Source organism: Galleria mellonella, unplaced genomic scaffold (assembly GCF_026898425.1).
Source record: "Galleria mellonella isolate WM207_F2 unplaced genomic scaffold, CSIRO_AGI_GalMel_v1 utg38, whole genome shotgun sequence".
NCBI classification, from domain to species: Eukaryota; Metazoa; Arthropoda; class Insecta; order Lepidoptera; family Pyralidae; genus Galleria; species Galleria mellonella.
In genome coordinates this window covers 8,175,169-8,189,211 of record NW_026442090.1, presented here as the reverse complement: position 1 = coordinate 8,189,211, position 14,043 = coordinate 8,175,169, and the positions used below count along the sequence as shown (strand labels likewise).

General features: G+C 30.3%; 1 protein-coding gene across 2 annotated transcripts; it reads right to left on the bottom strand.

Annotated features, from left to right (window-relative positions):
* Window positions 1-1,733: 1,733 nt before the first annotated feature.
* Window positions 1,734-10,023, bottom strand: LOC113522970 (odorant receptor 4). Of its 2 annotated transcripts, XM_026908825.3 has the most exons (9): window positions 9,675-10,023; window positions 9,162-9,314; window positions 8,144-8,326; window positions 7,472-7,676; window positions 6,823-6,919; window positions 6,226-6,327; window positions 5,559-5,647; window positions 4,668-4,734; window positions 1,734-2,149 (listed from the first exon to the last, which is right to left on the bottom strand). In XM_026908825.3, exons 1-9 carry the CDS (start codon window positions 9,952-9,954, stop codon window positions 2,090-2,092), a joined length of 1,236 nt encoding a protein of 411 aa, XP_026764626.2. In that variant the 5' UTR covers window positions 9,955-10,023; the 3' UTR covers window positions 1,734-2,089. The 2 variants fall into 2 exon arrangements, with proteins under 2 accessions (XP_026764626.2, XP_031769802.2); XM_031913942.2 differs by lacking the exon at window positions 4,668-4,734.
* Between the last annotated feature and the right edge of the window lie 4,020 nt (window positions 10,024-14,043).

The window sequence follows — 14,043 nt, the reverse complement described above, 5'->3', positions numbered from 1 at the left end:
TTTACTTATTTTCATGCTGCTTAGTGTAGTTATAGTCCAACGCTGTGTAGTACAACAGAATGTACAATTATTACAAATTTAAAATTAATACCAATGGTGTTGATTTTAAATTTGTAACAATTTTACTATTAAGAATAGTTGTTGAGATATTCACTGACTGACAGACGGACAGACAAAGTCGCACCATACCAAAAAGGTACAAAGGAAGAGTCCTTTGTGAACCTAAAAAACAGTAACACTTTAGAATATTCGTATATGAAAACAGTAGTATAATGGTAAGTAGTAACTTAATTACTATTATGAACACTAAGTTATACACAAACTAAGTTTCAATCTACTTACATACTTAATACCATCAAGTTTCAAGAATTTATGTGATAATAGATTTTGGAACTAATGTAAACAATGGAATGCTACAAGTTGATGCTACTCAGCAACACCTAAATCGCTGGTAGCTTCCAATTTATTACTCCACATATAGACAGCTATAAATAAATAAATGAACACCCTTTATTGTTTCTCAATAAAAAAAGCAGTAAAAAAGAAAAAACTTAAAACAAAAAATATATATTGCAAAAAATAGACTACACCGAGGAAATAATAAATGGTTTTAGTACTAAAGCGTAATCTCTTTTAGGTGACCATTGGACGTCGACCATAGACAATACTCGTAGTATAATGAAGAACCTACTTTTTTAAATTTATTGCTAAAATTTGTTATTATGCACTTTGGCGAATAGAACCAAAGAACTTCTCTTAATTACCCTTTAATTGTTCAAAGATCTAATCGTTCAAGTTAAATATTATTATGATTTATCTCTTTCTGTACATTATTTTGGCAATTAAGCATGCAGACATACGCAATTATAAAATATGTCGCATACTGTACTATATTTAATGTAAATAGGACTCCCATTTCTATACTAAGGTTCTCATTTGGGCCATTGTATGTCTGAGTCATGGTTAATACAGCTATCCAAGCTTGGCCCAGAAGCACAGAAGCTTCGTAATATGTTCACAGATCTCATGAAGCGACCTCACTGTTCCAAGTATTTGTGAACGTTGAAGAGTCAAAGCTTCCAGAATTACGTGAACAGCCATTCCTTCAGCATCAAAACATTATCGGCATGAAGGGCTGTTTCGTTTAATTTTTAATAAAAAGTATAATAAATGTACTTGTTATACTGTATCTATCTGTATTTTAAGATTTTCATTAACGTCTTCTTCTGCAAATGTTACCAACATTTTTAAGACAATAAACACATTAAAAGTTGAATAAAAAGTTGTTAATTTTAAGTTTTGTCTGTAATTGTTACCGAATCATCATAAATACTATCTCTGTCTAAACTCTAACTGGCTAGATCTTTATATCGACTTTTACACAGATGAAGTCTTTAAATTTAGTAATTGTAAGTAATAATAAAGTTGTATTTTCTCGTGTTTAAATTTATAAATAAACTTAATAACATATTCAGTTTACTTGGCAGTTGCGCATGGTAAATTGAAGGCCTATTATTATGTGGACATTGGTAATTATGCGGACCACAATTCTTTTTTATGAAATGAAAATATAATAAATATTTCCATTTATTATATTTCATTAAATTTCTTTTAAAGTTACGTTATTATCTTTTTCCCATATAGAGACAGTTTTCGTCTGACTTTTGTATGGAAGACACAAGTCTAATGTGAATCTAAGAAGAAGTGGATAGGTTTAAGAAATAATACATTAATTAATAACATATAATATATAATTTATATAATACTAATTGTTTACATAAATGAAGTAGATAGGTAAGTATTTTAAATGTATACAACAGCAAAATTATTAGTTTCGCGACATACTCGTATATACCTGTGAAAACTTAAATAGAGGTGAATCTCAAATATTTATTTTCAATATCTAGTTGCAAATAAACAAAACATGGTTAAATATTAAAAATGAAGTAATCGATCTAGACATCTCTGCAGGTAAATGGTTGTTAAAAAAGAAGTTACTCATACATTATTCGCATTGTAGGCATATTTTCCTTTTTTTTTTGTTCACTTTTTATAATACTTTGTCATTTGTCTACACTAATGTAGATAATTAATGTCGACGATACGATGTATATAGAAGCGTAAAATATGAGTAGGACGTTGTAAGAATCTGAAAAGAAGAAGTAGACGTTATTTTTACTATCGTACATCTAAAAGAAATTTATGCTCCCCGTTCTTTCTGTCCCATCTCATGCATTCCTTTTTTATATTTTTAACTGCAATTAAATATTTTTTATTATTATTTACAAATATTATTGCCATATACATTTCCAATATATAAAACGGGAACATGAAGAAAGTAATAATTTTATGAAAAAAAAGTGTGTAAATTTTAAAAAATACGAAACATCCAATTTGGGGATCTCAGTTAGCACTAAGCTCCGAGCAGTGATCTTATAATTTTCCTGAAGATGATGCATTTAGAGGTGAAACACGTATAAAAAAATATACGTGATACAAAATGGGAGTCGAAGATGGATGGCTAATATGTAAGATTGTGGAACTTCTAGTAGTAATAATGATGGTCAATCTTCGAATATTTCAGTCACACTAATGGTAGCAGAATTAAAATAATTCTAATCAAATAACCATTTCTAAAAAATAATCTAAATGTGACACAATAGAACCATATAACCAGTATTTCAATTTTGTAGATTTTTTGTGGATCATCAATCCATGCGAAGATTTAAAAAAAATTGTTATGTATTTTAATAAATATACACATCAAAAAAGTCTAAGCAACAAATACTATTTCAAATTATTAATCAATTATTATATCATTTCTTACCAAGTAGGTAATACCTATGTAAACTTTTTTGATCTAGAGGACATACTGGCTGGTTGTAAAAAAATCGAGTACCAATTGTTTTTTTTTCCACAAATTTAAAAGCGAATGCATTTGTTCAAATATTATAGCGTTTACTTTGCTTAATAAAATTCTCTATAAATTCTGTATAAATGTATTCTGTATAAATTTTATGATTTAAACAATAATTTGAAAAAAGTTTTGAACAAATTTGGATTTTGAGACATTTTTTACGTCATGGAGCGACGTCATTTGAACGCAGATGAAATGCAAAGAGCTGTAGCGATGTTGCAAGCGGGATGAAGTTAATCTTACGTATCTCGGTATTTTGGTGTCAACAGAAGCGTTATTTGCCGTCTTCATCAGCGTTACACTAACACGGGAGATCCTGCTGAGCAGCACTCAGGTCGAGGAGGGTGTACAACCACACGGCAAGATCGATACATATAACTGACTGCAAGACGCCACCGATCTTAACCGCCCGAGAGATAGGTTTAAGGCTACAAATTTTAAGTGGTGTTGTTGTTAGCTGCCAAACTGTGCGAAATCGACTGCATGAGTAATATGAGTATAGCCTACGAGCACGACGGCCAATTAGCTGCCCACCGATACGTCACGGGAATCGCGCTCGTCGAAATGAATGGTGTAGTGAACACATTACATGGACCCGGGAACAGTGGGATAAAATTTTATTTTGCGATGAGTCTCGATTTGTGTTCAAGCCTGATACGTCAAGAAAGATACCGTCGTCCTGGAAATACTGAAAGACTGAGGTGCGTTCAGGAAGTGCATCCATACAACGGCTCAACAGTTATGGTATGAGCGGGTATTATGAAGAATAGACGAACTGAGCTCGTTTTTGTAAATGGTAACATGAACGCTGTAAATTACGTTGAGGATGTTTTAAGGCCTTATGTCCGTCCATTCGTACAAACGCTTGGCTCCGATTTCACGTTGATGCATGACAATGCGCGTTCGCATACAGCTTTGCACACACGAGAGTACTTGGCAAAGGAAAACATCCTGGTATTACATGATTGATGTATTTTCATAGACGTTCTGCGTCATCTGTTAAGGCTGGTGATCGGTTGTCTCTCGAATTGGGGATCGGTAGACAGTAGAGGTCGCCAGTTCGAGGGCCGACCACAAGCTCATTTGTTGCAGTATCCGACCGTTCATTTACCTTCCTAATGCTCCTCAAATATTGCGTCTAAACTGCTCCCACCATGTACCTTCTTGTATAGGTATTCCGTCACCCGTATCCAATAGCAGGGACGAGATGCCTTAAATGCTATACCGCAAACCATAAAAAAAACTATCCTGGTATTGCCTTGGCCTGCCCAATCGCAAGACCTCAACCCCATCGAACATGCATGAGACATGCTCCAAAGACGTGTTTTAAAGGACTTGGATGAAGTGACAACAACCCAACAACTGATGGATTTACTAAAATTTCATTGGGAGCAATTGCCGCAGGATAAAATTAACAGTCTCATCGATTCTACGAATAATCGGTGCCAGCAAGTTCTTCATAACAGAAGAGGCCTCACTTTATATTAATTTATAAAATATTAGTACAACCATTTAATTTTAGTTGATTAGGCACCTTACTTTGTACTACGTACATACAGTACTTACACGTAACTTTGTTAATTAAGATTATTAAAAAATAAATAAAGAAAAGCAATTGTTGTTTAATATAAAAAAAAAAACATTAAAAATAATATAAATAAGAAAATACTAAGGATTTAATGCGAAAACATATTGTAAAATTGAAATTTGTATATGTTGCTTAGACTTTTTTGATGTGTGTATAACTCACTGATCTAAAAGTATTCAATGTAATAGAGCTAAATTTCAATGCAGTGAAATAAAGTGGTCTTTGAGATCTGAAACAAATTTAAAATTATATAAATACTTATACATTCTTTAAATTTTATATAATTAATAAATTTATAAATAGACAATTCGTGGGCCGGCGAGCATCATAACCTTCAATCAGATGAGACCGTGATTAAGCGCGGAACTCTTCAAGAGTATAAAACATTCTAGTTTTTGTTCGCAAATTCCTCTCTGCCTGTTTCGCTGTTTAGGGTTTAATTTTAAAACTAACCTATATTCTTCCCCAGATTTCATAATATTCTCATATGACCATATTTTATTAAAATCAGTTCGCCTGCTCAATCGTAAAAACCAAAAACACAGGTACTTACTTAAACTTTTAATATACTTACTTACAAATTACAACAATTAATGATGACGAGAATAAGATAATGTTTGTTGGGTAAAAAAATCATTGTATTACTATATAGGTACATCTAAATTATACGTTTTTATTTAGCTCAGATTTTTACTCAGATTTCAGAAGTAGAAAAACCAATGAAACCAAATTTTAAGATAGACCTTCGAGAAAACAACAGTGGAAACCCACTTCAATTTGGTGTAGTAGTTTTTGATGCCCGAACAAATACAGACAGATAGATAAATAACATTTCTAAAAATTATCTTTTTGGCTTCTATCTTGTTCCTATTAAAACAAATCATGGTCCAATTTTATTATATTAAAGTGGAAAATTTAATACATAATTAGAAATAGATATATATGAATACATTCCATTAAATAGGGATGTCTGAAAATTTTTAAAAGAAGTAGAACCTTCATGTTTTTTTTTATAATATTTCTATACCTAAACTACATGTGAACAGTGTATACCTCTGAAGCATGAGAAGTAATGCGCGTCGACACCGAGGGTTGCAATTGTACCATCCACTCGCAAAAACCGCGTCCGACACGCCGACACTCTGCAAAGTAAACAAATAAATATTGGCTAATACTTAAGGTATACCAACTTGTTTTACAGATGTTTTACAGAATATGAAATAGCAACTCATAAAAATAATAAGAGTTGCCAAAATCCATGAACAATACCATGGTAATCACAAAATATATTATTTACGATATCTCTCCATTCACATTTAAATTTTTGTAGGCGAAGAACAATATGTACATAATTATTTTCTCAGTAATAATAGTTTTTATACCAAAAACATAGTTACACTAATAATCAGATTTCCACTGCAAAACTAGCTACGTCTAAAATTCTAACAAACAATATTATTTCTTAATAATACCGTAGGTATGTTTGTTTTCGCAATGGATTGACTTTATTACTCATATTAAGTTCATATTAAGTTTGTCGCTATTTACATCACGGTTATGTGTAAAAAAAAACACAATTTTTATATGTATCTCATATATTCTTTATTGCCGAATAAATTTTAAAAATATATTTTTTATGATAGGAATATGGTTTTAAGCTAAAAACAAATAACCATAAAAATGTATGTTAATTCAAAAAATATATGCAACTAATACTAACAGCTCTGTATATGTCGTCAGCATACCAACACACGACTCCCATTTGTGTTAATGCAGCTGCAATAAAGAACTTATTGCCCATTTCCATCAGCGGTTCTAGAAACTAAATAATATAATAAGTTTCATAACTATATATATATATATATATATATATATATATATAATACGTATATATTTTTGTCACAAATAGATGAAAAAGTGATTAATCTATTTACACGACTGCTAAAAAAAGAAGTGTAATATTTTAAAGGTTTAGTATGTAAGTACCCCGGTATATGAGTTTATTTCAGTATATCCAGAAAATATAGTGGAATAAACTCATATACCAATGCCAGAATGAATTTTGATATATGGAGTATCGTTAAAATCCCTTCGCTATCGTCATCGTTATCGCTTGCAAATAAAGCTATAATATTGTGACAAAGAGTGGAACGGACTAACAGATGGTCGAACAAAGTCGCACCAAGAAACTTCTTTTGTACCTTTTTGGTACGAAACCCTTAAATCTGATAAACACCAAGATATTGGATGAAAAATAAATGGAAATCAATTACTTTAATATATCATAAACATAATACGAGTAAGTACATGTACTCACTATAATACTAAACATAACACAACAAATGTTTACAGAGCTCAGTAGAACATTTATCAAGTTCACCACAGAGAACGCATCCTCCAAATCATTTCCATATCTGAAAAATATATATTTAAGTTATTTTCGTTATCACATCCAGTTGCTAAGAATAATATAAGATGCTTTACTTCGCATACATGTGTTGCTAGTCGGACTAATAACTACGTTGGGTTCGATTCTAAGTCTATCATATATATATCTATAAGATATAATTTCCTAAACCCCTCTCTTAACGTAATATTTTTATTTGTTAGTTTCGGGAACTTATAATTTTATCAACCAGACCATCATTAACTAAATTTAATAACTCTGGAAGTTAGAAGAAGAACTAAAAGGAGCTTATGTATTGGTTCCATGGAAATTTTAAATTCAAATTACACACATCTTATTATTATTTTTTCTTAAACTTATTCAAATATTTTATATAAACAATATGTTTTGGTTTTACAGAAATTATAATGAGTAGATATTATAAGAAGCAGACATTACAGGCTTGCAGTCATTATTGAAAACATACTTTTTAGAAATAAAGATTACTAATCTCAAATAATTCTTTAATAAAATAATACACTTGCTCGTTTATAATGTGTTTAAATTTTACTTTTATTACCTGATTAACCTCTGATGTACATTAATCAGATCGATTATTTCATCATAACAATTATGCAATCCCCCAATGAGTTTACCGTCGGCAGATTCTACCACACCGAGACTCCTTATTTTAACTTGCAGTATTCGCAACATCATACTAATATGACTTGCCATAGTTATGAAGAATACGTCAGAACTTAACATACAACACACTGAATATAGTCCTAGAAATATAGAAAATATTTCAATAATAGAAAAAAAATATAGAATGTCTATAAATAGATATAAAGCAATATGATTAATAAATGGTACAATACAATCACCTGAAGCTCAGAAAAATATATATATCATTTATATTTTTAACAATCTATCCCACACCTTCACCCGCATGAATCTATATATATTGAGTTAGGATTTATTATACCCGTGACCCAAATTGTATCCATATCTGTTGTGTAATTACGCAAGTAACAAACATCCATGCCTCATTATAAACCTTTACACAGAATAATAGGATATACATAGAAAAAAAACTTTCTTTTACTAATAATATATCAAAACCACATTAAAATATAGTCGGGAATTTTTTGTTATTGCAGGCAGTCGTAAGCTACGATAACTGCTTACTGTCAGACAAGCTGCATGCTTTTGCCACTTTTGAGATATAAAAAAATATTCTATTCGTACTTACCAGAGGCAGTTTCAAATATATACACAAATTCGTGTACGATCGGTTTTGTTTTGTCAAAAGGATAATACATTTGCCATACAAAGCCCAGATCTGAGGGTATTCCTCTGGCTAAACGATACAAATGTAACGCCACTGGAGTCAAATTGTATAACCACACTCCTAGTACGTTCCAGAAGATATATACTAAAACCAAAAATAATCAAATCTCTTATGAAAACTAACACTTATAAGATGTGCGTGTGACATCCGAAAAAAGGAATTTCTAATTACGTAAATAAATAAAAATAATATCTAAGTACGGTATCACTTGTTTTTGCAGAATAATAATTTATAATTAATCAAGTAAACCTTTAAATATATGTATGTTTAATGTAATATAACTAGATAGCTAAAATGATTATGAAGTGATAATAAAGTGTTTATATATAACGTTTTTATTTATTTTTCATTCTGCATCTAATATACATGTCTAAAAAATGTCATACCAGACTTCTCATACTCAGTTTCATTTGCATTACCAATTATTTAATGAGGTTAAAACTTTGGCTCGCATTTTATTCAACATTTTTTTTAAATAATTAGTTTTTGGTCTAATTATTGACGATATTACATTTCAATCACACTATTGTATTTCAGATATAACTTTTAAAATGGCTGACTACAACTAGAATAGTTAATTTTAAACTTTCGCGTCGATTACTTATATTTTAAATAAACAATCGGAATTTAACCTACATATATATGTACATATATATATATATATATATATATATATATATATATATATATATATATATATATATATATATATATATATATATATATATATATATATATATATATATATATATATATATATATATATATACGGTGTGACTACAACATGGAGCAATCCACATTGAAACGTTAAGTGTCGATTGTGTATTTAAAACAACTAGAATATTGTATATACTCGTTGACATTAATACTCATTAAAAACTTGTTTAACGCATCATCACCAACGTTAAGTGTAACTCACACGATTGTCTTGATCGCAATGTTGACAGGCATTTATTTTTAATAGCAACCGCTTCAGGATTTTTCTCATCAACAGGCCAAATGTCTGCAAGATCGTTGACCACCCGCCGAAATGTATTTTTCTTGTACCAAATGGTCAATAATTTTCCAAAACCTGTTAACAGATAATAACATTATATGCAATTGATTAAAATTATATAACTATTATGTTTCAATATAGGCAGTTTTATAAAATTAACTTTTATATTTATACTAAGTCCATGCGACTGACGAAAATTATATTACTTTTATGTTTGAATATAGGTGGTTTAATAAAATTGACTTTTATGTTCATAATAAGACCATCTTGAAGAAAAGAAGGAGGAAGAATGATTATTTAAGTGATGAATTATTCATTACCTACATTTGTTTCGTATGTTGTCTACAAACCTTTACCCATCTATTAGAAATAATTTAGAATATCGTAACATTTATTTAATTTAAAAACTAATGGTACCTAATTAAAAATACTTACTCATTGTATCGTATCCAGCAATATGCAAATAACTCCCCATAAGTTTCTCCAATGTTACTGATTTCGCTAATAAATAAACAATATATACGTATTCACTAATCAACATAAGTGCCACAAATGATGATGCTGTTATAAAAGATGATAAAACGTTAATTTTTTGTAAAAACGTATTTGGTTTTTTGTCAACAAACGACAATCCAATTCTACGAATAAAGAAATTACAGGAACGCAGTGTACCGTATATTTCTTTTTTAGCAATTAATGTTTTATCTTTCGACATGGTGGCGCTAAATTAACATGGGCCTCCGTTAATAGAAACTAAACAGTAAATGTTTGTGGGAACCTGTGTTTGAAGCGTTTATACAATTATGTCGATTAACCCTTTTATATTAGACTAATATAGATTTATTGTCTTTTTAATATTTTATGAACTGACTAGCTAACAAATTATAGGATAACAGTTGAAACACAACATTATGCTGTACGAAGTTTGTAATTTTTCTAAGTAGATAAATAAGTAACAAACGCTAGCCAGACTTGTAATAAATCACTTATTTATAGAAAACTTTTAGGCATAAGTTAGTATCTATTATACTAATACTATATTAAGGGATAAAATAATCGAATAACAGTAGAATAGGCAATATGATTATACTTCTCCATTAAAGTTTCGAACTATATATTAATAATTTAATATTGCATTCCATAAAAAACCCCACTTTAATACAAACTAGTTATTTTAATTTAAAAATAAACTGCTTAACAAATTTTGTTAAAATTTCTATGAGAACCTACTTATAAGTATATTCTTCCCAAATAAAAATTTATAAACGACTTAGTGGGGGAAAAGAGATTGTTAGCAATGGAGTTTGACAGCCCTATTGTTAGCAATATGCCCTATTAGGTCAACCTCCACGTGGTTCCCCCTGGAAACCATCGTGAACACTTACTGAATTCGTCACAATGGGCTAACTGACCTGCTTCATCCTCACCTATCATCCTTCACTGGTGCCCCGCCGGTGTATAGCGATAGCGCGGATGGGGTTACCATTCCATTATCATCCATAAAAAAAAAGAGACTTAGTTATGAGTACAAAAAAAAATACAACCGAAATAGAGAATCTCTTTCTTTTTGAAGTCGGTTGAAAAAAACTATTAAGTAAATTCAATGATTTTCACATCCGACAAATCAAACAAATATACGTAATACTGACTACTAGTTTTTGATTTCGAACTTCATTAATCTGATTTATAGGCAAATGACGTCAAGTGCAATTAATTAATTCGTGCCGTCGGAATTGTCCATTTTATTGAGAGCTACATATTAAAAACAGATTGCAGGCGATTCAATATCATGTTATGTGTCACCACTGAACGGTTTCACCTAAAATATAATTAAAACGTTAATCAGAAACAATGCAATTGCCTAAAAACATGAATATAATTAAGATCAATGTTTTCCAATTATTTCAGGAAGTTTGACAAAACATAAAATGAAACAAGTAAATTTTTCAGAAAAAATTACTAAATCTAACTCACCAATTCAACAAAGTTTTAGTATTTTTTTCTGTTGTTTTTACTAACTTGTCATACATACCATGCTATAACACGCAAAGTACAGGTATTATTGTATTGTAAAATCTTTATTGCACATAATTTATATTGGACACATTAAACGATTTAATATGCACCTACATATGTAAATAATAAAACACATAAATAAATAATAACAAACTTACACACATAAATACATATATAAATATATATAACAAATACATAGATACATATATTTACAATTGGCTCAGTGAAAAAAGAGTTTTAGAATAAAATTTTAAGTTACCTGCTTTAAAGGGTTTTAATTATTGTGCCATCATCCATGTAAATGACTTGGCATAGTTTTCAGAATTAAAATAGGTACTATAAAAATTAATTATAATATGAATTAATAATAGAGTTGTTCTCTCTGTTAGTTCTAACTATGACAGGGAAATTTCTTGTTGATACCTATTAATACTCATATCAACGCAGAAACTATCTTCTCTATTTTGTTGACCGTTACTAGTCCATAAACTCATCTCAATATTGAAAGCTAAGTTTCCTATTGCGCTTGAAACATAATATCTACGAGTGCCTACGTACGTAGGTTCACAGAACAGTATTAATTACGAGTCTCAACATTTAGATACTAGAAATGTGAAGAGAATTTAATATTCTTTCAATATTATAAATAATATTAACAAATATATTTATTATTAAAACTTAAATATGTATTAATATCTAAAATAAAGTATTATAATAATAATTCATATAATTCTTTTAGTTCATTAATTTTACCTGCCTATTTCTCTGTTTGTGCAATGGTTAACTGGTAGAGAATATCATCAATCATTAATAAGCCCACCAAATGTAAGTACATATAATTACACATTGCAAGAGGAGAAGGGATTGTTACTGATGGAAAATATAAGTCGCATTGCTAACAATACACCCAGTTAAGTCGACCTTCTTGAAGGGGACTATAGAAAGTGACCTTCATCACCTTCTATGGTCCCTCTTGGAAATCATAGTGCTGAATCCCAAATTTATTCATCACGATGGGCTAACTAACCTGCTTTTTCATTCTCACCTGTCATCCCTCACTGATGCCAGTGAGGGATGACAGGTGAGGGTGCCTATACCGTTAGCGCGGGTGCGGTTGCCATTCCATTATCATCCAAAAAAAATTACAAAGTGCATTAAAGTTATTAAATATTTAAAACATAAATATGTAGTTTCCCTTTTCTTTTATTGACAATTTCTTATTATACTTTATTTGTTATGACACTTCGAACAGTAAAATACGCTGACGGCCTCCCTGATGAAATAGTCGATTAATAAGTAAAGAATGTGTCCCACAAAGAAACCTACCTCAATCACGCCATGACCGTTTATTTTAATTTAAAATTCATATGGGACTAATCTGTAAGTATATCCTTTCAGATGAAAAAAATATTTTTCCAAATCGGTTAAGAACTAACGGAGTTATGAGATGACAAACATGAAAAACTATTGATGAATTGGAATTATCAAGCTCCTTTAGTTAATAAATATAAATAAATAAATGTTTTTTATGTTATATTTAAACCAAAACACTACTAATGTCTAAACACTAACACAGTCAAATATTCATATTTATGGCGTAGTTAGGCAATAGATAGGTTGTTACTAGCTGTACCCTGCGGCTCAACTCCCTTGAATAAGTACACAAAGTATTATATGCATTAAATTAGAATGTAACCTATTCCGTGTACTAAATTTAATTCAAATCCGTTCGGTCATTTTTCGAGATAAAGTAACAAACATCTATCTATCCATCCATCGTCACAAACTTTCACATTTATAGTATTAACAGGGTATATTTATATACCTTAATATCAATATATAGATAATAATGTAAGAGTACAATAAATATCGATACAAGCCAAACAAACTGCGGCCTCAAATCCTCAACTCGATGTACGCTTGGCCTCACCTGTCCCTAGGATTATTCTTCTCGCATCTAGCCGGCTTTGCGGGATTACCACAGAGGGATCTCGCGAAAGTAAGCAGCTGCTCGTTTATCCACTGACAGATCTTGACTTTGTTTTACTTCTGAGTCACGTCACGTGCTCACCGCTTCCAAGGTTGCCGATAGATGTTGAGACAACATTGATATTCGTTATAGGCTGAGCGCAATATATCATATTTTCCATATCGTATGTAACTTACTATTATGTAAGTGATAAATTGTTCTGTGTCCCACTAATATTCCTGTCCTATATACATTAACTTGCCATAAAAGAAAAATCTTCTAAAGAAATTAAACATTCTCGGCTTTAAGTAGTATTTTACTGTATTGTGATAATTAGTTTATGAGCTTCCTGGGATTCGTAATTATAATTAAATAACACTTGTGGCTTTGCTCACATTATCACGATTCCGTACAAAATATATTTTTTTAATAAAACATACGATCGCGTAGCGTTTGCAAAGCAGTATTATAAATGTGAAAGATGTTTAAAAATTTGGTACTCAATTTGAACTGAAAAATACCTATATTAACTTAATACAGTAAACTTACTTAGTATATTAATAATAATATATAATATCAGAATATATCCAACAAAAAAAATTATCATGTCAACCGATAACTGTCCACTGCTGAACAGAGACCTCCCCATAGACTATCACAAGGAACGCTCCCGAGCTACCTGCATAAGTACTATGTCAATCTATATTAGCCAAATATCTGTGTAGACGGCTCTAACTTTTTGTAGACATTTGCACAGATAGGATCTGTAATTTTAATAATTATGAATAATAATAAAGTTAATATTTTTTCGTATTAGAA